This window comes from Limanda limanda, chromosome 7 (assembly GCF_963576545.1).
Source record: "Limanda limanda chromosome 7, fLimLim1.1, whole genome shotgun sequence".
NCBI lineage: Eukaryota > Metazoa > Chordata > Actinopteri > Pleuronectiformes > Pleuronectidae > Limanda > Limanda limanda.
In genome coordinates this window covers 15,644,143-15,669,948 of record NC_083642.1, presented here as the reverse complement: position 1 = coordinate 15,669,948, position 25,806 = coordinate 15,644,143, and the positions used below count along the sequence as shown (strand labels likewise).

Here is a 25,806-nt window from a genome sequence, read left to right as displayed (position 1 = left end):
GCCCTAAATCCTGATAGCATACTGGTGGTGAATGCAACCCGTGAGGCTGAAGAGCTTTTGTGCATGACTGTCGTTATTGAAACAATACAAAGAGCCTTGCTCAGTATTGTGAAAGTGAGTTGAGGGGGAATAACTTGGTACTAATTGACACAGCATTCTTTGAGTAGATGCATTCCTCTGCCATAAGAGGGCAGCATAACAAAACACATGGCCATCTCTGGATTCTGGGCCATCCATAATCAAGACTGGGAAAATACATGCATAATGGATGGTCATAGTGGTCTAAATTATACACGCTGTCCAAACTCATCACTCATAATGAGCTTCAAGTTGTAGATAGGTTTCTAATGTCTTTGGCTGACATCACAGGAAGTTAATAAAGATACAGCACAGTACCCTGTAAGGCAAACCGGTGAAAAACAAGGAATCCCCTGAAAAAACAAAAACCTTTACTATATATATATATAAAAAAAAGATTCAACAACCAATAGACTCCCATGTATAAACAAAATGAAATAATATAATATGTTGCATTGCCATTAATTGGCCGCCTGCAGGCACTGTAAAGGCTGGGCAACAGTCAGTGTGGTGGGCCCTTGCATTTTTACGGGCGACATTGGCAAAACATCTTTATAACACAGTTGGTCAGAGATTTACAGACAAAAAGTTGATCAAATTACACTTTATCACACAGAAGCCCCGGCTGTTCAGCGGACAACAGCTCCATCAGCTCTCTCTGTGATTGGTATGTTCAGGAACATTAAAAGAGCCTAGAATCTTTGCCTAGGTTAGAAGGACTGTGCGTGTAGGCGGGGGGTCAAAAGAAAACCCTGCTCAGGGTGCGTTTGCATAGAACAACTCACAGGCGACGACGAGCAGGGCGTGAGTGTTTTCTTAACAGCAGGTATTACCACATACCATTTTAAATGCATATTATTATCACTGGCCCACAAAAGCAGCAGTTTCTAGTTGCAGCATTTCAAAAGGCCATCACTGAGGTTTTAATTTTATATCAACATTTCTGAGGGAAATTAAGTGAGCTCATCTGTGTAGAAAATTGCCAATGCAATGAGTGTAAACAGGTTAAAAAGGTGTTAAATGTGGCATGAGGAGCTGAAGGGTTGGTTGAGGAACTGAAAGCAGCGCAGGTGTCCGCAGCAGAGTTTGCCAAGGAGGTTATGTTCTCACCCCTGTCCGCTGGTGTTTTGTTTGATTTGAAGATTAAACAAAGACAACTGAGCAGTTTTGCATGAAACTTGGTGGAAAGATATGGTATCACTCAGGGAAGCCATTTAATTTTGGGTCAGATTTTTTTGTCCAACATGTCAGCACGGACTCCGAAGGTAGCTGAGCTTTCAGTTCATGGGTGAGAGATAAAAGTCAGTTTATATTACGGGGGTTTGAAGGGGTTGAAGGGTTAAAATGTTACGTTACAGATTTTCTGAATTGTTAATTTTTTTGTACTGAAACCTCCTCTCCAATTATCAATTGTAAATACAAACACAAAAATGCAAGCTCCACTCACAAAACGTTTGACTTGTCTTGCAAAATCAAACATTTGATTCAAAACTATTTTTATCTTTACCCAGAACCAAACACTGCCATCAAAAAACAAAGAAAGCCAGCTCGACTCAGCAATAATTACAAACTACACAAATAAATGCAAAACACTGCACTCTGAACGTATCTGTACTGAAATTACATAAAAATATTTATTGTTGGATATCTGAACATCCCTGCCAACTAAGTCATTGGTTTGATAAAGTTGTTTTTCCAGTTCACAGTTTTGTTTAGAGAACAGGGTGTAGTGTTTTGGCAATTCAGAAAAACTGTAAAGCCCTTTCCCTTGGGTGCACAGATCAGCGTCACCAGCCATTAGAGTTTCAAAAAATCTCCTAAAAAAAGAATAAAACTTCAACTTCCAGTAAAACTGTAAAAGGTATGAAAGAGCTGAAGGTATGAATGAGTATGTAGGGGTTGTGAGATATACAAAAAATGCCAAGTCTGAATCTCAATGTGAAATGAACTGCCCAATAAGTGTTTGCCATACAATCTACTCTTGTTCTGTATGAAGCAAATTACACATTGTGTCTTTAGAGGCAGGCTGTAATTAAGTTGTTGTTCAGTATCTCAACTGTCTGAGAGTAAAAGGTCAGAGGGAACGTCATGCGGCATTATCACAACTGGGCCCCAAAGTGCATATCAGTGAGTGAAGGTTTACAGACACAGGTAAAGGCTTTCAGGGAGATCAGATGAAAAGCCTCCCTGTGTGGATATGTGCTTGCATTAATGTGATCGCAGAAAAATTAAATGAAAACAGGAAGTCAAGCCAAACTGCATAGCTTAGTTTCCAGCTATGATATGTTTCTGCAAAGCTGTTGTATTAGAAAAACAGATCATGTTTCAGTAAGTCGTGGTTGCTTGGTTGCTAACATGCTGGCTGTGGTCTCTAGGGGGTCGTTCTCGGTTGGGATGCATACACATCTGATAATATAAAGATATATGTAATATTTTGCAGTTTTACAGTAAAATTTTGGCATTTTAAAAGTTCAACACAATAATCTAATAATGTCCATACGACCGTACTCTCTTAAAAATCATGCTACTGTGGTCATATTCCCCTCCCCCCCAGCCTATGTAACTCTCTTGCAGACATTAAGAGTCACTTAGGTTCCAACTTTAAGTTGCAGTCCATGGTCCAAGGTTTGCAGGCCCACTGCAAGGCTCTCCCTGGGTGTCCTTCTTACACAACGCCGTTCTGCAGGCGCTCCATGGTGAAGCAGCCATTTGTCTTGCAGCTGCTTTCTGCCGTCTTGGCCAGGGCCAGTTTCTTCTTGTCCTTCCAGCGCTGAGCCAGCGGCTCCAAGAACAGGGAGAGGGAGGAGATCAGGTAGCAGAGCCCGGCCAGGTAGAAAGAACAGTCGTAACTGTGAGTGTAGTCGTAAAGGAACCCTGCAAAACACCAACAACACAGAATCACTTCAAGAGCCTGTCTCTTCATCAATACATGACTATACCTGTACGTAATGTAGAGACACGTGCTGAGGTGGTGCTTTCACACTGTGTCTAGTTTGTCTGAGTATTCTTATTAGAGAAAAAATACATGCATCTACACAGCTAATGTGGCCTCAGACGTGTTGTTGTAAAAAACTAAATTCCAACTCAATGGAAGGATCAACCACACACTCAAATCTGGGCAAAAGGTTTTCTACTGATTGACAAGATCTACCAATTGGAAATTATGAATGTTTTTGCACAGATTTGAGTGTGTGGTTGCTCTATTCATAGAATAGGACATTATCATGTCAAATTTAAGTTTAGCTTTGACTGTTTGGAAAATATATGTTTTGACCTTTGACCACAAATCCGTTATCTGCTCATCTTTGAGCTGGAGAGAATGTTCCCCTTCAGGCGATCATTGTTTTTTATAGACGAGTCATTTTCAAACATTTCCACATCGCAGTGTGGCCTCAATCAGAGCTAACGCACAGTGTGTGTCCAACTAAGGCCAATTAAAGAGGCTCCATCATGTGATGAAGTGAGGTGTTTCATCTCTCATCTCGTGGCCACGTTTTATCTCGACTTATCACCAATGATCTTTCCCACACGTAATAATTTGTGACCACATAAAATTCCCCCTGAAATGTCACAAGACAGGCCCTGTAGCCCATTATTAAGTAAATAAAAAAAAAAACCTTAACATTTACAACTGCATTAGCAACAAATCAAAAAGATATTTCAGATGATGTTAAAGATTACGTAAGATATTTTCCACGCCTTGCATAACAATTATTCGCATTAATCCTTCATAACAGCTTCATAAAAGTAACCATTACCATTAGAAACCATTAGTTGCATTATATTATATGCATTTATTTTGTCTTTATGTTTCTTATTGGACCTGTTTTTTTCATTCTTCACGTTACAGATAGTGAGGGCTTACCTGTTTGGCACGCAAGTGACAGTCTACATAACTTCATTCCAGTGTTCTTATCTGTTTTCTTTAACGATGAGTCATGTTTACATTTAATTTCTAACAGGTGAATTGTGAGGTGCAAACGAAAAGCAGGCGCGGCAGCTGCTGGTCAAACAGTTGACACGGGAGGAACTGGTCAACAGGGACTTTATCACAACCTGTGGCCCGAAGGCACAACCACACTTTACCCAAAACCAGTTTCTTACTTGAACAGCAGGGATTGTAAACAGAGCCTCATGCTATTTCCGTTTCACCTTAAAGGGGGTCATTAGTCAAATTTACATCACGAAACACCCATACAGGGACCATGTCAATAGTCCCCCCCGCCACTACACTTTAACTGGGGCCAAATGTTAACAACAAGGGGCAGAGGAGTTGTTTTTTCCTGGAAATACCTCAAACAACCACAGAAAGCTCTTTGCAAAAGTTTCACTGCTCCATATAATGAAGTTAAAAAGTGGTTCCTCTCATGTGTTGACCAGATGATCGGTGTTGCTGGTATTTTCTGAGCTGACCTAGAAAAGACATTGTCCATTAGCCGAAATATGCAACAACCTGATCGGACAAAAACACACTGTAACAAAAAACTGATGTCAGATTAGAAACAGCTCTGTGCGACTAACAAGGACAATCTGCAATCACTTAAACAGAGTGACTCATACCATGCCATGAGCACATGATTCGCCCGTAGGCTGCGTGAAATCTGATCCGGCAACCCCCAAAGTCCAAGTCTGCATTGAGGGCTGGACTACAGGCTGTCCTCCGGTGCATTTCAGTTTCACACTCCTTAGAATCTTGAATGCTCATATAGGCAGGCAAACACCCACTTAGAAGCAGTCGAGGGATTCAAAAGGGCCCATGAAAATGAGCTGCACAACATGCGATAAAGGGTTTTCCTTAAGCTGGGCTCTTCAGACCCATCCCCGATCCCTCCACTAGCTTACTGCTTGTTTGAAGCTATGACACCTGTGTACAAGCCTCTCACTCTCACTCTGTGCTTTTGGCTCCGATCCCGTGCACATGCAGTGCACACGTGTAGCAAGTGTTTGTTATTGTGTACGCACGTGTAAAAAAGTGGTTTAACACATGTACAAATCCGGAAGGTTTTCAACGGCACGGTCCACTCACCGGATAAAGGAGGCCCCGTGAGGCAGCCCAGACCGACGAAGAACATGGAGAAGCCCATAGAGTTGTTGAGTTTCTCTGCCCCCACGAGATCCACCTGAAGAGCAAAACAACACGTGTTACGATTGTACTTACTCTAACTGCCAATAGTGAGTGTTTTGTTTATTGGATCTCTGCACAACTCACATATGCTTCATATTACTATGACAATACTGTAAGAACATTTTTCCAAAGCATGTATTGATTTGAAATAAATACTGATAGGCTGGTCAATAAAACGCTAGCACAAAAGCATTTTGTAAGCACAGTGAGGAGGTGATACACATGATTGATCTATTTCAGGTTTTGTTGTTTGTCGTTCCCTGCTCATAAAGAAGAGTTGAAGACTCAAAGAGTTAAAAGAAATAATAATGGCACATTCATCATGAGAATTATCGATGTCGGAAAACCTGTTCAGTAACTCAGATCTATTATTTGTCTCAAGCAGAAAGATAATAATCTGTTTGGGTGTGACAGCATTTTCCAGGAATTGGCGATGCACATTGGCCTTAGGGTGATCCTTTAGTTAGCCGTTGGATTTACGGTGTATACTGTTGATGCACAGGTCTGTCCACACACATACGTCGTTAAAGAACGTCTGAAATAACATTACAACAGTCACTACTTGCTTTAGTTCAAACTAGATGACATAGCATTATGTGATGACAGCATGTTTTATGATGTACATGACTAAACTTGACTTAACTTAATACATTTAATACATTATTTGCTCCACTGCTGAGGCGTTTCTTCTCACCCTACAGTTTAAATTACAGCTTCTTGTAGTAGCAAGTAGCAGTAAACACTGCTGTGGCACTTTGACAGTGAGGTTATTACTACCTGTACTAATTTGAGTTGGATATTGTAAAGCTGTAACCACAAAAATAGTTCACTATAGGAAATAGTGTGTGTGTGTGTGTGTGTGTGTGTGTGTGTGTGTGTGTGTGTGTGTGTGTGTGTGTGTGTGTGTGTGTGTGTGTGTGTGTGTGTGTGTGTGTGTGTGTGTGTGTGTGTGTGCGTGTGTTTTTTTTTTTAAGGCTAAAGACTTGGTTTTAAGTTTCAAGTTAGAAATAGTTTAAGATGGAAATAAGGCTAAGGGCTGAGGTTAGGCATTTGTGATGGTTCAAGCTTTGGGTAAGGGCCAATATGAGTGACCTCAAAAAGATGGAGGTATGTGTGTGAGTTGAGTATGTGAGGTGAGTGTGTGTGTGTGTAATCATGGCAAAATGCAGTCATGCCGTGGTGGGAGGACCTACTGTAATGGATTTTGAATACTTTGTGTTAATGTGTATCACGATATCAAAACCCAGATCCAAATGAAGTCCCAGTTTGAAGATGGGTGTGGATAAACCCAATAATGCAGTAATGACTACTGAGCACTGGCTCAGGACATGAACATGTTGTCGGTGTGATCCCATCCCAAGATGGCCTCCAGTCACCTTTCTCATCTCTTTGGCCCTGAGGCCCGTCTTGGCCTTTGAGACAACACCACTGCCAAATGAAGTCACACCACATATGTTCTCATGTTTTGGTTTTCAGGTGTGATGTGATCTCAAGACACTGGATACTCGCTGACCTAATGCGTTGTTCCACCCATAACGGCAGCTGAGGAATATCACTGATCAACTGCCTCAGCTTTTCTTTTTCAGTACGTGACACAATGATGTGATGATGTAATTTCACCTTTACTTGGTACAAAAGTTCCCCTCACACAAATAGACGTTACTGCGAATTCACCCCATTTAATAGTCTGATATGGTCTAATTCTGGAAGGTCTCGCAGGGTAAATAATCTACCCTCTGATAATAGAGAGAGTGACGCTGATGGTATCCTGTGAAAAGTCAAGTGATATAGAGAGAGCTCTGTTTGAGAACCACGTATTCACAGAATCTTAACTCTAACTGCCCTGTGACCATGACAATGGCTAAAGATTAGCTGACACTTCTTTGAATTAATCAGTGAAAGTTTGGCAACAGTTTATTTCATATTTCTATCCTGAAAAAAGTACAATACTGGTCAAAGATTTTAGAACACTCTCAGTGCTTCTGAAATTAAAAAAGGGAAAAAAAATTAACAATGAATGATATTAAATAGTAATAAAATCTTGAGACAAATTTGATCAAAATTGTTTTGCACATCCAGCATCTGAACACATGCTGTTCGGTTCATCTAAAACCCGCTCGCTGGGGTTTAAGTTGTAAATTAACTGTAATTTAATTTTTTTTAATTTTTACCATGGGCAGTTTACTGTTGACTTTTGTAACAGTGTAACTGGCAAACACCAGTAACGTTTGCTGAGAAAAAGGACGTATTTAGTCAAAAACGAATCAGCTGTGTTTGGTTTGTAAGGAGTTGTTGATTTAAGAAAATGTATTTTAAAGAACAGCTTCATTCAAACTTAAGTAAAAATATATTTCTTTTCATTCTTAGCCATGATGTGATATTTCATCACTTTGGTCCAGACAGAGGAAACCTTTTTTCACTGATAGCATTGAAATTCTTATGTTCTTTTTTAAATGGTATAGTCTATCCCAATGATTGTGGCGATTCCTTGACTTGGCTTTGAATAAACTGTCTCAACATCTATTGGATGCAATTCTATACAATTTCGTGCAGAAATTCATTATCTCCAGAGAATGTCTTGTATTCACATGTGTGATCCTCTGAATTGAAGACATCCCCTTCTGTGTGTTTAGTGCTAATTGTCAACTTCTTGCATGCTAATGGTGAGCACGGTTGGCATCATACATACTTTACGTGAGCTGCTAGCATGTCTGCAGACTACAGTCTTGTTTTTGCATCGGTTATTATTATTATTATTTCCACTTCATCATGTTGTATTGTTGCATGTTCAGTTTAAACAGATCTGAATACAAGAAAACAACTCCACTAACGATGAATCTAAAATTAACCTTGAGGACAAACCAACTGAACACGATCTTCATTTAACCGACAATGTTCTCGGTTAATTCCAAGAAGCCCTCACATGAATTTCATTAATTATTTTTCATCACTTGTAGGAAATTATGGATCATGTAACCTGTTACAAAGCATTTAGGGCAAGGACTAAAGAAAAAAAATTTAATAAAGGGGTTAATCTATGGAAAGATCTTGACAAAGACACTTGATAAATAATCATATTATTAATTAATCAAGTAATAATATTGGGTTTATGCACTTGTGTTAGAGATGGTAATAGTAAAGCTATAGTTATTATCCTGACAGCGAAAAGTGTGTTAAAGTTTGGATGAGCTGGAGGAAAGTGCTATGTGTGATGATCAGTTTTAGCCTTCACCTTTACAGACAATTTATTTTTGTTATTATTTCATGCAAAACAAACTTGGCCCATAAATCCACCTATCTATTTTCTATTACTGCTTAAAAATTACAACCCTGGTGAACTATAGTAACAGAGGTTGATTGAAGTGAGAACAAATGCACGACACTGCTTGGATAAGACGGCCTCCTTACTAGAACAGGCAGCAGCAGCGCCATGTAGCCGCCACAGAAGATGGCAAAGAAGATGGCGTAGACCATGAGCAGGATGTAGGTGTTTGCGAGTGGCGACAGCAGGTTGACTATGCCACAGAGGATCAGGTAGGCTTTGTGGTAGTGGTATTTATGAAACAGGTTCTTGTCTGTCACCCAGCCTGAGGCTAGCTGGGCGATGGTCTCTGTGATACCTGCAACAAGAAGCAAACAGGTGAGGGGGATGGGCGGGTGGAGTGAAGACATGTTTGTATGAGATGTGTGTACATTTATATATATTTATAGAGGAATTTATAATGCAGCTTGAACACAATTAGAGGAAAGTTACTTGGAAATTGGAAGAAAAAATGGTTAAATCCAAAATTAGAAATGTATATTCACGTCACGCACTGAATCGTATGTTACAGCAAACCAATGGAGGAGTCAAAGGTCAACATCTCCGAGGACAACAGGTCAATTGTTTGAATCACGGGAGGTTAAGAATGAATCACATTTCTTCTGTATTGACCTTATTATGAAGAGTTCAGAATATCTATATTATATGAACTGTTACATAACTGTTCCTGGTCTCTCTCTCTTACTTCTCTCCCCTCTTTTCCACCCACCTCTCCTCTCTCCCCCACTTTTATCTTCTCACTCCAACCCGGTTGAGAGACATTTAGATAATGTCTGCTGGGATTTGGCTCTATACAAATACAATTGATAATTTCTTATCAAAATCTGTTTCACGGATGACGAAAGAATGGAATAGTTGTTTAATTTTACTGCTTTTAAATTGCATTTTTGGAATTTTTGGGGAAAAACAAGATGGTTTATTTGTTAAATCAAGTTATCGATGCAGCTACCCTGGCTTCTTTCTTTTTATTTTTCCTTTCTCTCAATAATGGTGTCCTGCATAACCTCTACACAAGCTCCCTGGAAGAGCAGCGGTGATACTGAGTGATCCTGCTGGAGTTTCTTAAAAGGAAGGAAAGAGAGACGGGGGGAAAACATTCACCACAATAAAATATTCAGGTAGTAACAGGAAGCTGCTGTTTGGAAAGAGCTCCTCTCTTCTCCTTTCGAAAACCGGATCCAGTCCAGTCCAGAAACCAGAGTGATTTACAGTTATTTAAAAACCTAGCTACTGTTTAGACTTAGTGAGGCAGATGCACATTTATCTGTTCATCTGTCAAACACATGACCTGATGGTGGGTGTGTGTAGTTTCAATTCACCTGAGATAATCTGTGAAAGATCAACACAGGGAGCTCTGAGCATACTGTCTAAGTGTAGTGTCTTTAAAATAATTCACCCTATAGTCTGCTTTATAAAAACAAAGGAGGGACTAGGTGTGGGTATACGTTGGCTGTGGGTGTGTGTAATGGTAGGGCAAAGAAAGAATGTGATGCAGTCTGTAACAAATGGGCGTAGATGTAATTAATATCTTGCACCAAGTCCAGACGAGTCCCTGTCGTCCCAGGTCTGGGAAACGAAAAAGCTGCCGTACCAGAAGAAGGAGAAGCAACAACATATTTGTATGTTAACATCTGTACAACACCGACAAGTGCCGGCTCAGCTACATTCCAGCGCCTCCTGATTGATTGTATGCTCCGTGCAGGTGCAGTATGATGACTGGCCAAATATGTGCTGCTCAGAGCTGAGGTCAACTGGAACGCGATAGGCGATGCAGAAACTGCAGTGGTGTATTGACCCGTCACAAGAATAGCTACAAGCAGGCTGCGCTAAGACACTGATCAATGAAACAAACTGGTTCTGTGCAGATCAGAGTTACCCATCCTCTCTCTCAGCCTCTGCTGCAGCACAACTGCAAACTGAGCTCCAACCCGATGCAAAAGAAACTACTGAGCTTTCATGCAGCACTGACGTGAACGTACTAAGTTAAGGATGCATATTAACATGTCATCTTACATTCATCAACACGTGGATGTTAATAAAAGATCAGGTACATCTTCAATCTTTGAGGCTCTGACTGAAACCCGAATGAATGGACGGTGAAAAGTCCCGTCAGTGAACCCCTCGGCTTTCCTTACATAACAGAATCGTGAGCGTCCCTCTCCTCCGAGGTTAGAGAGATGACATGATGCAGCTGTGCTATGTTTGTGTGTCCTCCTCTGGCGACCCAAAGACAATGTCCCGGGGTGTCCCCTGCTTGCGTACAGATGAGCCGTGAGTATGTTTGTGTGTCTTAGGCTCAGCAGGTCGGCCCAGGCCTGCAGCTGTTCGTGTTCAAACACAGCACAATGCAGGGTAGATGTGGCCTCTCCAAGTAGCAGCTGAAGCTGAGTGCACTGGGGACGTGGTCACTTTTGTCCAGTTCTCTCTGTAGTTCTAGCAGGTATGGGTGTATTAGCTGTCACGTCTTTATGCTAATGTCGTGTTTGTCTATTCCTTGTGGGCCCCATCTCACAATGCAAATCAACGTAATTTGCAACGTGAGTGTGAATTTCAGTCGTACATTTTCTCATCCGAACAGCAGATCAAGTAGAGACCCTTGTGTTTCTTTCATTACTTCCTGTTTTAGGGTTAGGGTTTGTCTCCACTCCCCCAGAGAACACTGTCTGTCCTGATCGAGTCTCATTTGTTCATTGTAGGACCACGGTGTGTCTGGCGTTAAGGCCACTAGTTCCTTATCTGGTTTCGCATGTATGATCAGATTTTCAGTTTTTTCGGACTGCCTTGTGTTTGAGATGTGATTTTGGTCTTTGAGTCTGCTTGTGCCTATTTCTTATACAGGGAGAATTTCAACAAATGGGAGCTGCATTCCCTCGAATTCAAAGCAGGACATTTCATCAATAGATTAAAGCAGCGGCTCATAAAAGGAATATTGGTTCCTCCAGCTTCTCTGAGGTTGTTGTTGGCTCGTCTTGCCTCCTCTTTTGTACGTATTGCCGCCTCAGTGCTCCTCTGAAAAGGATCGGCCACTTTAGAACGGGACATGAACAACATTGAGAGCCCCTGTTGTCACCACGCCAACAACTTTACTCGGTAAGCTGTTGCTTAGCGACTTCAGTTAGCTCCAGTGACGGTGGCTGAGAGTTGACGAACAGACCCGACCCGGATGATAGTGGCCTCCCTCGTTCATCCCAGTCAATGGGCCCCTATGACGAGCGCTGGGCCCGGGGGAAGAGGCACAGTGGGACACTGGGATGTGGGCTTTGTGGTGCGGGTGGCACCCCGTCTCCCTTGCTCTGTCTCTCATTACAGAGCACATGACCAGACAATGTGACAGAAAAAACGTGTTGCTCGCTGCTCGCTGGCACGAATCCTCATCTTGGTAAACCAACAGCCCATCAGATAGTGTTTGTTTACAGATCCAAAGATGAGATTCCATAGAAACTGGTCTAAAACCTGTTAATTTAGTGTAATTTTAGACAGCCATATGATTTGACCCCAATCATAGTTTGGTCTCGATCTATTAATGCTTCAATCCCAGCTGCCATTCTCGTGAAAGACATATTGTTTTCTTGAGGCCTCTGTCTTTTTTCTCCACTTTCTCTTGCAGCAGTGGTGCTCAGCTGCTGTTTCTTCTGCGCTGACAAATGTAACACTGTATTTTCCAGGAAGTCTACATAACATACATGGATATAAAACGCCTACAGAGCAGAGGTAGGGTTATGTGATGTGAAAAATTTAACCAAAATAAATAATTTCAGAACTTCCCCCTTCAATGTGACCTATAACCAAAAGCAACATGGGGAATATAAAATAGAGTAAACTTGTTGCATAAGGGTGTTACAATGAAGGATGTGGCTGTGATCAGAATCAACCAATCACATTCTTATTCATGTTCAACAGTAGTTTGTATTCCTGCAATCAATTAAAATGACTGATAAACCTCGGAATAAATAAATAAAATAAGATTTTCTGAGCTGTGCAAAAACTATCCTGCACAAGGAGCCTGAAAGATGAAAGAGATCAAACTGTGACTCAGCAGTGACATCCCTCCAAAATGGATAACAAGAGAACTGGTCAGTGAGGTTTTAGCCATTAGACCTAAACCCTAACACTAAAGAAGCAACAGCAATTAAAAAATAACGAAGCCTAGAACCGGGCATGGACAGGACTCAGACACAGGAGGAGCAATTGGTGGTGGTTGCTTCCTACATGTGACATCTCCATCTCCAGGAGACACATATCTGGGCTATAAAAAGACATGTCATGCTAACTTTAAAAATATTCTGTCTCTCAAAACCACATGAAAAAACGTATTGTCTGATAAGAGGTGAAAACCAAATTTCCACCAGAGAGAAACAGCACAGTGTTTGATACTAATCACCAAATGGTTCCATTGGAAATGCCCATCTCAAGTAAATGCAGCATAAAATGACAATTCCCGAGGGTGAAACATAAAACAGAGTGTAGTGTGTCAGTGTTACTATAAATGTTAACAGGTACTATCACGGTGTCAGCATCATGCTTTTCTTGTGTCAGAGTCGGGGTTGAAAATAGCTCCCAAAACCGGTGTGTAATCCTGAAGATAACCTGAAGAAAAGTGGCTAAATAAAGTCAAGTCAAGATGTGCCAAGCTGATAAACGGGAACATACAACAAGGAGATTGTGCAAATGTTTTAATTTCTATTTAGTTTTACCCTTTTACCCCAAGTAAGATTACGCAAAACAGACGGATTACCATGACATTTAGTGGAAGGATGCGGTATCGGTCAGGGAAGATCTTATTACATTTTGGTGCCGATGTGGATCAAGCGGCAGATCCAGTTTTTTTTCTTTACTTTACTTAACATTGTGAGAGAGGGCGTTTTGCATCCATTTCTGTGATTTCCCAGCAAAAACAACAGAAAGAAACCATAAATGCCTCCATACTGCTCCTGTAGTGTTATCCAAGTGTCTGTAAGCCCTGGCATTCACATTTGACTCGAAACAAGGTCATTTACAACGTGTCTTTTGAGTAGATAACGAGCTAATTTTAATTTTTCTGTGAACTATCCCTTTAAGAAAACAATCAGATGCAACTTTACATTTAAAAGATGCTGTGTGAAAAAAAACTCCTTGTTTAGAATCACAATCACATCTCTCGCACCATCAACTTCATTACATCTTCAGACCTGGGATCACAAATGTGTCTCGTACCTTGTGAAAGTCACATCTAACAGGTAATACTCTCTCTGTCTGCTGAGTACCGAGTACTGAAGGAGAGATTACAAAACAGAAGCCTGTAACTTATGAATGCTCGACCCCATCTGGAGCTTTTCAATTATTCACAAAGCCTGACCAAGCACTTATAAAGAATTACACGTGCACATGTGGCGTGTGGTCAACATGTTAATGCTGTTTTCTGTTCATATGGAGTGGCCTCATCAATGGCGTACTGCTGAACCCACGCACCCTGGCCAGTGGACCAAAGTTCAGCTTTTATGTAAGCACATTCATTACATAAGACTGCAGAGACTGAGCAGCTCACAAATAATTAATGCCTAGAAGTTGACTAGGGATTTTTTTTTTTGGGATCACCATTTAAACCTGGACCTCCTGCCTCACAGTCTCTGTGAAATTCCAGCTGGAAGCCACAGTCGGAAAAGATCACACGGCAACCGTCAGTCAGTTCATTAAGAGTGCTGTTGTTTGACTGTGATCTTTATCCAGTTCTCAGACATGTGTAAGTGGCGTCTTATCTAATAGACATTGATCTGACAGCTTGCGTGATGAGACCTTCATAAGGTCATAATTAAAAAATTACGCACGTTTAAAAAGTATGAAGCGGTAAGACAAATATGAAAAGTTGCAGTGAACACAGCAGCAGTTGTTACACGTGAACTCCAGATAATGTGCAAATCAATTTGTCTAGACATTTTCCTGACTTTATCTTTCACATCTGAAGAACGCAGCAGGAGATTGTCCTGGTCCGTCGCGTTAAAACAACAGGAAAATGTCCAGAGTGTTCAGGTTAAGGGGGGTATTTCTTTCGTTTTGTGTCTGTCACATGTTAGTAACATCATCATCATCATCATGCCCACTCACTCACTCTCCATAAAATATCAATCTCCACTCTCACACAGGCTCACTCTCTTTTTACCAGGGGGCTGATGACAAGAATATCCACAGAGACTGACTCAGACATTTGTGTTCTCACATAAGAAGTCCAGTGAATGTCTGAAAACAGCTCTACAGAGGTAACAAGGGATGAAAGTCTTGTGAAATGGGTGCTTCTATTAGATAATAGAATAATTCAAAATGTTTTAATTAGGGAGGGGAGGTTAAAGAGGGGATTTCTGGTAGAATTTCTATTATAAATATGGTGACACGCTTTACTGATCCATCACAAAACAATCATCTGTGTGTGTGAAAACACAGTTTGTGTATTTATATATGATGGATTGTCTTGAGTTCAAAAAATATTTCATTCTTTCGGGTAATCTGCTGAATGGAGTTTTGTTTTTAGACTCTTGTTCTTGTACACATTCCACTAAAGAGATTCAACTTATTTGCGAAATATTGATTTGAGCTGTTTCTGCTTTTCTAATTTGTTCTATACTACGAGAAGCAGCTCTGCTAGTAAATATGATAGTGTTTTAAATCAGATCATGTAACCTTCATCAAGAGATCGAATAGACTTCTAACACACTATTCCTTTCAGGTGGATAATAACAGCACAGTACAAACGTTTCACCGATGTGTCTCACCTGCCACAGAGATGATAAATGAAGCATCCATGGCATCGATGCCCAGGGTTCTGGCTCGGGCAGCCAGGTGGAAATAAGGGATGAAGTAGGCCAGCTGGCTGAAGACCACGGACCAAGTGTAGATGCAAAAAAACGGGTCCTTTAGCAGCGAAAAATCCAGTACTTTGGTTTGTACGACCGCCACCTCGCTGGGTGTGCAGTCAGGCGAGGGAAGTCCAACAATGGTGGACCCATTCATGCCGCCATTGTGCTCGGCTGAGCTGTCCGGAGTGGTGAGTTTACACTGAACCGAGTCATGGTAAGGCTCGTGGCCATTTACACCACTGAGGACCAGGCTTGTCAGTTCAGGTTCCACTGACTGGTCCTCGGGTCCCTGAGTACATTGGCCCCCCAGGTTCTCAGTGTCCGTGTGAGGGGGAGGAAGGGAAGGATTTGAGTCTGATTTGGCGATGCCATTGGATAAGTGAGAAGAGCCGTTCGAGCAGCTCTTGGTGTATCCCTTCTCTAAGGAGCTCTTGAGGGAAACAGCAGGGCTCTTTTGCTCGGGGGAAGAGGTAACATTTGGTACAGAAGGCTTTACATTGAGTGGTCGCAGAAGCATCCCAGAGGCCACCAGGTTCAGCATTAGACCTCCAAGAATCAGCATCGCCCCTGTGGAACAAAAATAAAACTGAACCTTCCACAAAAGATGCTAAGAAAACTCTGCTTGCTAAATTAGAAGATGTGTGCTGCCTACCTTGCCAGGCATATAGGTCCAGGAGCAGCTGAGTAAATGGGGCAAGGGCAAAGGTCAAACCCATCCCAGAACGTCCAATGGCATACGCTGTTGCTAGCCTCTTTCGAAAGTACAGAGCTGTGACCACTGAGAAGGCCTGGTATAGTAGTGCGAAACCCATCCCTAAGAGAAAAGAACGTGTCAGTGATCGGAATCTGAGCAGTCAAGAGAGAGTCGCTCAGACACAATGACCTTAAATCAGTAGTTGTCAAACTTTTCCTATCGTGACCCACTTCCGAAGTCACACAAACAATACATAGGTCATAATGATAGGGGAAACAACAAATAAAGAAATTCCAACTTGAATTTAACTTGTTTATTTACCTTCCTAGCCACCATTGCATTGGCTGTATGCCCCCACCCTCCAGTTTGAGAACCACTGACTTAAATAACTGTCCTCATGCAGAGGAGGGCCGTAGTTCAGGAAAACATTTTAGTTTAAATCTCATTTCTACTCACCAACTACCACTCCCATGCTGACGTAGAGGAACACCACGCTGTTTGCGTAAATGCTCATGATGAAGCCTCCGCTGACCAGCAACGCCCCAGTGATGGAGGTCGTCCGGGTTCCAAACTTGGCACACGCCACAGAGGCCATGGGTGCTGCAAAACACGCAGAGGAGGAAGCAAAAAACCTCAGGATCTAAAAATACTGCTTGTTTTCTGCTGTTCAATCCTTAAGAGTAAACATGCATGCAGAGGAAAACAGAGTTCAAATGATATATATACATTCAGATTGAATCTCGTCTTTCTACACTAAAAGCAGATACAGAGGAGAGAAAATTCAATCAAATGAGCTACATAGATATTGCAGATTCAAACCTCCAGACAGCCGCATGCTTGACATGATGGAACCAATCCAGCTGATGCTCTCTGACGAGCCGCCAAAGTCGTCTTGGAAAGCCACAAAGAAGATCCCAAAGCTCTTCAGTGTTCCCATCACTAGGACATTTACCTGATTGCACACATGGAAATAAAGATCATTATTAGCTGAGTCTGTCTCGGACGTAGATGAGCTTTTCTCTATTATGTTGTTATTTCAGGCTTTGTGCTCAAACTCTGCATAACACACATGGGCAAAAACATGTCAGTGTTATCAACAAGTGGCACAAGTACTGCAGTACTAGTTGGGACCTGTACAATGTTAATGGATTAAATATTTCCTCTTAAGAGAATCTTCTATTTGAATTCAACCATGAGGGTACAAACCCAGACCAACAAGAATCAAGGAAGTACAATTTGCTTCAGAAAAGCCAAACTACAATTTTTTTTATCCAAGGTGTAGTGAGATGTGCCTTTAGTCTGGGGCAGACTATTTATTGATTTTCTGCTTTCCTGATGTCGATGGGGAGCTGGTTCTACCATTTAGGAGCAAGGACCGCAAACAGTCGTGATTTCGTTGAGTGGTTAGCTCGCAGTGAGGTCGCAGCAAGCCGATTGGCAGAAGCAGAGCGGAGTGGACAGGCTGGGGTGTAATGTTTGACCATGTTCTGGATGTAGACTGGACCCGATCCGGTTTCAGAACGGTACACAGTGAAGTACTGGTGTTTTGAAACGGGAATGGAGGAGCGGAGAAGTGTGAGATGATCAGGAACCGGTTGTTGCAGTAATGTTGGCAGTTAGGGAGGGTTGACTGTCGAGAGTCACACCCAGGCTCCTAACAGTCTGGGTGGAGGCTCTCACAGAGTGGTTAATGGTAATTGCCAGCAGGCAAGTTACATTTTATCTTAACAGGCTGCTTGGCTAATCCAGGGAACATCCAAACAATGGAGCGATCCGCGCCAAGCATAACTGTTTATTACATTTTGTGCAATAAATGGGTAAAATCATGACAGTGTTCCTGACTGAATTGACGTTATTACACTGGATAAGCCACCATATCATACAATTTAGGCGGACATACCAGGAAGCAATGCAGCACCACCATCCAGCCCCAACCTCCATCTGGAGGGTCCTCGTATTGGATCTCTTTATCCTTCTCCTTTTTTGAGGCGTCCTTCCGGAACAGGTTCATGGCTGCCTTGATTTAACTAGAGGGAAAAAAAGGGAAAATATAAATTATTATCAGGTCAGGCTGAATAATACCAAGCATCCACAATCACATGGTAACATGGATATAAATACAAATGGTGCAGCATTTTAAGGTCATGTTCAAGATTCATTGAAAAATAAATCAAAATGAGCTCGGGCCCGAGCAACTGCATTTTGAGCGTTGCATGGATTTTGCACACTGCGGCAAGGATAAACGCTTCCTGAGTCTGTCACGTATTGTCGATCCTTGCCTGCTAATGCTCATTACGGTCAACACTATCAATTGCACATCACACTGTGAAAATATTATGTAAATTGAATGATAGTTGTAAAACAAAGCTTATTTCCTGTTACCAAAAGGTGGCGCCATCCGTATTATTAAATACAGACTAACAGATCTGTTCAAGTAGGAGCTCTGATGTAGTGTGAGCAATTTCGTACCAATGATAACTTCATTTTCACACTGATCAGTAGGTGGCGCTATGACCCTGAGGAAATATTGAACCATAGAGCTGTTCAGGCTTGGACTCCTATCATGAGACAGAAGTTTGGTGGTGATTGGACAAAGGGAGAGAGAGAGAGGTCCCCTTTGCAGGACATCAAAGATTCCTATGATCTATGAGCACTGGCACTGCAGGAGTGGAGTTGTTTGTTTACGGCTCAGCATCAAAGGATTCATGGTCCATGTATGTCCGAGATACAGAACCTCATGTTTTGATGAAATGTGATCAAACTTTGACGCCACGCCATTTTGTGACAAAAAAAACCTATCTTTGAGTTTTTATCTTCATCAAGTTTAGTTGACACTCATCTCAATTTGAAGTTGATCTGATGTAAGCCCTGGTACAAGTACCTCGAGGTAAAAATGTGGAATATGGCATGAATGGCCACTAAATGCAGAATGAAGGGCTTTCTGTTGCGTTTTTCAAAATGCACATCACACTTTGTTGTTTGTCTGGTCGTGATACACCTGTGTATCAATGTGAATGCTTTCCAGGGGGCTTGGAGGGCGCCGTTCAGCCATTTTTCCACGCCCATTTAAAATTACTCCAGAATACATACATTTTCACCACTTTCTAATTTTCTACAATTTTGTTAAAGAATTTCAGCATGTTAAAGCTCTCACAAAGCCAATTCATTTTCCTATTTCAATAGTCTCCTATTGTTCGGTGCGCGGGCCCTAAAAATAACAATGATATATTCACATAGTTACTCAAATGAATTTCACAATTGAATCCACAAGTTATAGCTTTTTACATTTTAAAGAAAAATATGAAGCAAGAGTTTTCTTTCTTATAAAAACCTCAACTACTTTCAAAATGAACCACTGATATTATATTTATTTTTCTTCATGCAACCACCTAGAAACCTGCATGACATAAAATCGATTAAATCCATTTCATCCATTCAAAATATGATATGTGACATCAAATTGCTGCTTTGAGGGTAACGAAAGACGACAGTTTTATTGTATTAACTTGAAAAGGCACTGAGCTGTGAAACTGCTCAGTTACAGTGTTGCTTCCCCACAGGACTGTGTCTCAGCAGTGTTTACATTAAGCGTGACTTTGTCTGAGCAAGGGCTATATTTAAAATCCCTGTCAGCATGTCACAGCATGCATGAATTTGCTTTGCTTTGATAATGTCTCGTGATGATTTACTCTGTGAATGGAAAACTCTGGGGCTTTTCCAGGAGGCGGTTGAACAAAGTTTATCTGGAAACTTAGCAGAGTAAAACCACAAAACCCTCAGTTATTCACACTCAGTTAACAGAAGCAGTGTTTGAACAACTTGAAAGAACACAGTTGAAAAACAAGACCGACCTGCTCAAACGTACACTGCTGTTTTCCGTCAGAATTAGTATTTTAATTATTTCGGATAAGAGGACTTGAAGCCCTGTGGCTTTTTTTTTTCTTCTCATGCTGTCACAGCAAAACCTTTATCATGCATATATGATGTAAGAGTTGGTGGTTGTAATGCAGCAATGTGCTAAAAAAGCCTGGGATGAAAACTGGTAGGGATGTAGGGACGTAAACAAGGATGTACAGAATGCACATTTATAATTTCTCCAAAATTAGCAACTATATGGATGGAAATGCATCCCACACATTCACAAATATAAATGGTTCTAATGGGAAAGAGAAGAAACCCTTTCTTAGGAGACCTTAAAGTAAATCAATTTTATATTTGCAAGGTGACATTAATGTTGAAATCTTAATAAGGAGGCTATAAAGTGCATTTAAAAACATTGAAACAAACAGGTTATTTAAATGTGTGTTCACACTTGTGGTCTGTAGGATAGGATGTTTGTATTGTGTAATGGGAGCAGAGGGTCAATTCAGTGCATTAATATTACCATATATTTTTGGTGAGCATAATGTTCTGCCACGCGTTTGTGTGTGTATGTGTGTGTGTGTGTGTGTGTGTGTGTGTGTGTGTGTGTGTGTGTGTGTGTGTGTACAGTACATGTGTAATTTATGAAAGTAAGACTTAAGCCCCAAGTCTGCGGCTTAGTGAAATGAACCTGTTCTCCTGTTGAGACGCGAGTCAGGAGCTATGTTTCTGCAGCTTGCACCCCCGAGCAGGCAGAGTGTGACCTTGAATCACAGCGAGCCCTTCTTGTAACATGTTTCCATCGGATCCTCCCCCTGTCCTGAATTCATTTTTTTTTATCTCAGGTAACAACTCCCTTTGCAACAACTTATCATTCATATGTACTGATACTTTGCTCTCAGTCTTATTTGCACTGTACCCCTCAGACATTCGCAAATAATAAGAACATCTTTCTTAGAGTTGGTCGAGATTAGTCAGCAATACAAAGCAGTACAAAACATACATAAGAAACACATAGTGCCATCTGTCATAATTCAAATTAATCCGATTAGCTGTTTATTACATAATAAGGTCAGGTGAGTTTGCTTTATGTGTGCTGCAGCTGGCACTCCAGCCTAAGGGCCAGGTCACACATCCGCCAATGCAAAAGGAATTTCGTGGGTCAAAGTTCAGACAAGTTGAACTCCACATGAAGCCACACTACGATTTCCTTTTCCACGGAATGAAAATGTTTTAGTCGCCTCCTCGCTCGTAGAGATTGGAAGTGAACAGGAAGCAAAGGTTTGCCGCTGATACATTCACGTGACCGGGGCCTTTACTCCGAACTCGTCACATATGGTGAGGACCCCTTGGCATAGCACACTCTGTCTTCTTATCACTTTTATTGTTTTAAAACACACTACAGTCTTTCCCTAATTTTTAAGTGTGTATGGGGATCGTAGGAGTTTCTCATCAGCCTGAATCCCACTTTCACCCCTGGGTATGATAATGTGCCAACATGTCCTGAGTTAACATGCTTTTAAAGATAATAAATCGCTGCGTGACTGGTCTCTAACTGTTCTCAGGTCTGCATGCGTCACCAAGTAATTAAATTGAAACGTCTGTTAAAAACAGTCTTTCCTAACCATTTCGTAAACATGTGGAGAATGGATAATAAAACCTCGCCTCAGATGCCGAAAGTCACCTTGAACACAGTAGGAGCAGGGGGCATAATAAACCAGTGTTTATAACTAGTCTATTGTGGCCTTCCCCACTAACTCAGTCTGACTTAGACCTGCATAAGAAGCCGTGACCAAATTAGAGAGCAGAGAGCGGATTAAAAAGGGGAATGAATTGGGCCAGTGTACTGCGGGGGAAATATTTCGCCCATGTGCTGTTCAGAAGTTGTCCCCAGAGTGTGCTTTAGTGCCTGTTTGTGAACGTGCCGGGTTGTGCGGGTTTGCACCGTCTTACTGCCCACGTCCAGCAGGACATATGGATTGAACGTTCTCCGGATTATGTCTCTATTTGACCTATATTCTATTTATAGGGATACACTTTTACAAACGTGTTTCCTGCATGAGGAAAGCCTCACAACAAACAATGAGACACCACTCAGATCTTCTGAAAGTCTGATTCATCAGTTTAAGGGAGGACTGAGTGGGTGCACGTAAAAAGGCACGCAGCAGGGCCAGTAAAAACTTTATGGATTTTTGATGATCCATTGCCTCCAATGGTTCAGGTTTGTCATTGGACAAATTCTGCTAAGAAGCTCCCCCCTGACCCGTGGCATATGACAATTACACTACAACTCACTTCATCTTTTGGTCTAAGAATGATTAGACCTATGCATAACAGAATTGGGTATAATAATATATTTAATTAATAGAAATTGTTCCATAAATTCTCAAGATAAGTGGATATTAACATTTCCCTAAATAAGATATCATAGAATGTAGAAAAGAAACACTGAGCTTTGGCTTTAATTGGTAAAGGCTAACTGTCCGGTGTCTCCTTAAACCTGAGCATAGGTCCTGTAAATATAGGGATAAATATTGATTTTATCAGCTGCATCTGGCTCATTCAAACCGGCTCTTAAACTAATCCTTTGACAGACGGATGTCAGAGTGATTTTCTCTTGATCTTCACATCTCAACAGTAGAAGGAAGACCAGAAGATTTGGCTCCAGCTCGACAGATAACGTTTCTTTCAGTCAGAATGAAGCTGAAAACCACAAGTTTTAAAACTAGATTTAAAGTATCCCTCATTTATACACACATAGAAATGCTTAGAGCTAAACCATTTACTATGTAAAAAAATTTAGTTAAATACAGCTATCGTTTTATTTGCTGTAATATCTAAGCAGATAAAATCATGTGTGGATCGAAAAAAAATCAACTGTCAAAAGTATATTTCCTATTAAATTCCATTTTTGTCATTTAAATTAGAAGGAATAACCAAACCTTCATATATAATCTGTCTATAAAAATAAAAATTCCATCATCACCCCCATCAGACACTTAATTTATATTTGTCTGCCATGTACAAAGAATAAAACAGTGGAACATTAAAAAAAACATTGTATTACACAAGTATCTTGTAATCCCATAATGCATTGGGATCACGTTGTGGATCCAAAAGTTTAGACAACACTGCACTACACAACATTACACCTCATGCATGATGATTCATTAGTGTATGAAATCTAAATTTACTGCTTATTACACGAAAAAACTACCGTCCATTAAATAGGGAGAAGTGAATGAGCGATTTAAGACACATCCCCAGAAAAATTTACTTTTGCTTACGATAAGCTGCCGTCACCGAGGGAATGTAAGGAATGCAGAAGTTCACTCTCTTTGCCCGGATCGCCACACCCTCCCTTCCATCCTTCTACCAGTCGACAGATTTGTTAACCATATATGTATATTACATTTTAATGGTAAGAAAATAATTCTGTTTTACAGCATATGCTTATTAGTTTATAACATTCATCACAAACATAGAAGAAGCTGTTGAGTTTGTCTCTAAATGTTCTGGGAGTGACCGTGGTTTTTGATCTTCGAATTTTTGTAATGGAACCAGTTTGTTATGTTACAATCATTGATTATTTATTTGTGTTAATTTTTTTATTTATTTTTTATTACACAAGTCGGCGAGAACAACAAGACACAGAACAGTGGAACTGACTGTATAAGAGTTTCACTCTACTTGCATATAAGCAATATCTTCAGTATGCATGGTTGAAAGGAGAGACAGCCAGATAAAATAATGCCGGTCACATGGTTGACAGCCAAACCTCCAACATTAAATATTAAACTATAAGTATAACATGTAGAATAACTATGTTAACATAAAGTTAAGACAGTTATGCATTCATGTTAAACATTATTAGCCTGTGCGTTCTTGAATAAAGTCCCGGGTTTTGTGAAGTCAAGCTGACTTCGACCTTTGACCTTCGACAACCAAATTAGTCCATCCTGTGTTCATGAGATTATTTCTTCCAAATTTTGAGAAACTCCCTAAAAGCACTCATATTATTGAAAAAATTTAACAATAGGAAGAACAGGAAACAAAATAACAGCTTCCCCGGGGTGTGTGAGGCTAAAATCTGCTAAACAGAAACTATACAGCAGAAAACTAGAGCCCTAGTCTCTGATATAAGACCAATGATAAACAGATTCCATTGTGAAATAATGAAAGACAACGTTTTTCACTTATTCTCAGAGCATGGTATCACTGCTTCGCTTTGTTTTCGGGGTAATCTAATGTTGACTTCATTCTGCACAGAAGAGTTTCATTCACAGCATAAAGTATCTTGGAGAAGCCAGAACAGCACTGTTGGAGAATTTGTATTTTCCCTGTTTTTAAATATTAACAGGAGAAATAAACACGCTAAAAAAGACGCCTTGAAACTTGATGAATATAAAAAAAAGGCCTGCCAATGCGTGCACACAAGGTTTAATTGCCATTAAGACTCTGCCACATCATCTGAGTGGCAAAAATATGCTGAATATTTTCTGCTAAATGTCCTTCATAGTGAGGCTGCAGCCTCGTCTCTCTGGCGACCAGTCATTGAAACTATTGGCACAAAGTTTTGGATATCAGGGTCATCATGTTATGGATTTAGCCGCCAATACATCGCAGACATCGTTCTTCCCTCTTACAAGAAATGCAAAGACTGTTTATCTAAAGTAAACATTTGCATTTGTTGTCTCTGCACAATAAAAAGTTATTGCCATTCAAGGGATTTTTTTTTATCGACAAAATATTTCAGTTTCAGATAGTTGACCTACTTCGTAAGGCAGCAGTCATGCTGATTCTTCAGCTGCTCTGAGTGACCTTATATAAGTTTTATTTTGTTTAAGACTTTGAAGAATTCTTTTGCGCTTCATTCCCTCTGCAAATAGAGAAGTTAATGAAGAACTGTGCCTCTCGCTATTTTTTTTGCGAAGAGTATTTGTTGATGATATTGATTGTTAACCGTGATATTTGGGGTAGAACTCTGCTTCAGTCAGTGTCAGATTATATCCTATCTCCTCATGAGTGTGTGCTGAGATAGTTGCTGACTGACCAACCACCCCCACCATTTTTAACCAATGAGAGTTTGCATTTCACCTTTTAAATATACACCATTACTCAATTGACTCTGAAAAAACATTTTCCTGAAGTGAATTGTGTGCTCAAGGATCTTGTGGGTCCAGTCGTTGAGAAGTGGCCCATTGAGCCATTTTCATCCTGGTTTACTTACTTCTGTTGACATTCACCTTCCTTATATCAGAAACGACTATGAATAATAGAGGTTCTGTTTTCCTTGATGAAGACAAACCCTAGACTGTACTGTATGTGGTACAGAGTCTGCGCCCTAGGGATCGGGGGATGAGCCACGGTAGCAAGGCCCCATCGATACATGCGCTCGACCAATCACAAGCCAGTCTCAGCTGTCAATCATGAAGTACCACCCCATTTTTATAGCATCAAATAATTAATTAAAACCAAACTTGGCAGAAAAATGAACAGTTGAACAAATGTCAGTGGGATTTGAAATACCTGAAATCATCTTTGAGAAAAAATCATTTAACTTGCACTTTGACCTATTAATTTTGTCAATGTCCCATCCATTAACATTGAGGAGCCTGGATATAGACCTATATTGCAGCCAGGCACCAGGTGGCAATCGGCTTCACTTTTGAGGAGCTGTCATGTCGTTCATCTTTATACACAGTCTGTATGGTGATCATCTTATACAAAACAGTTTCAGGTGAACTATTCCTCAAAGCTGCACATTCTCAGCAAAAAAAGAGTTAATCTTAGAGTTAGCATAATGTATGTTGCTCCAGCAGGATATAGAATTAGAATAGCATTGGGAGCTAATTCAAATGTTAAGGAAAGGAATTAAATAGATCATTTTGATTGAATC

The 25,806-nt window shown here is 40.7% G+C and overlaps 1 protein-coding gene across 1 annotated transcript; it reads right to left on the bottom strand.

The window, feature by feature from the left end:
* Window positions 1-2,743: 2,743 nt before the first annotated feature.
* slc16a4 (solute carrier family 16 member 4) lies at window positions 2,744-18,060 on the bottom strand. Its single transcript, XM_061075523.1, has 8 exons — window positions 17,947-18,060; window positions 16,866-16,998; window positions 16,503-16,646; window positions 16,005-16,166; window positions 15,269-15,919; window positions 8,612-8,823; window positions 5,105-5,198; window positions 2,744-2,952 (listed from the first exon to the last, which is right to left on the bottom strand). The coding sequence occupies exons 1-8, from the start codon at window positions 18,055-18,057 to the stop codon at window positions 2,744-2,746; spliced, it is 1,716 nt and encodes a 571-aa protein (XP_060931506.1). The 5' UTR covers window positions 18,058-18,060.
* Between the last annotated feature and the right edge of the window lie 7,746 nt (window positions 18,061-25,806).

Bases quoted from the DNA above. Each gene is read 5' to 3' on its own strand.
- slc16a4 (XM_061075523.1), bottom strand. From the start codon at position 18,057: ATGAACCTGTTCCGGAAGGACGCCTCAAAAAAGGAGAAGGATAAAGAG. The intron at 16,647-16,865 runs GTTTGAATCTGC...CGTGTTTTGCAG, and splicing joins AAGCATGCGGCTGTCTGGAG to CACCCATGGCCTCTGTGGCG. The intron at 16,167-16,502 runs GTGAGTAGAAAT...CTTTTCTCTTAG, and splicing joins CAGCATGGGAGTGGTAGTTG to GGATGGGTTTCGCACTACTA.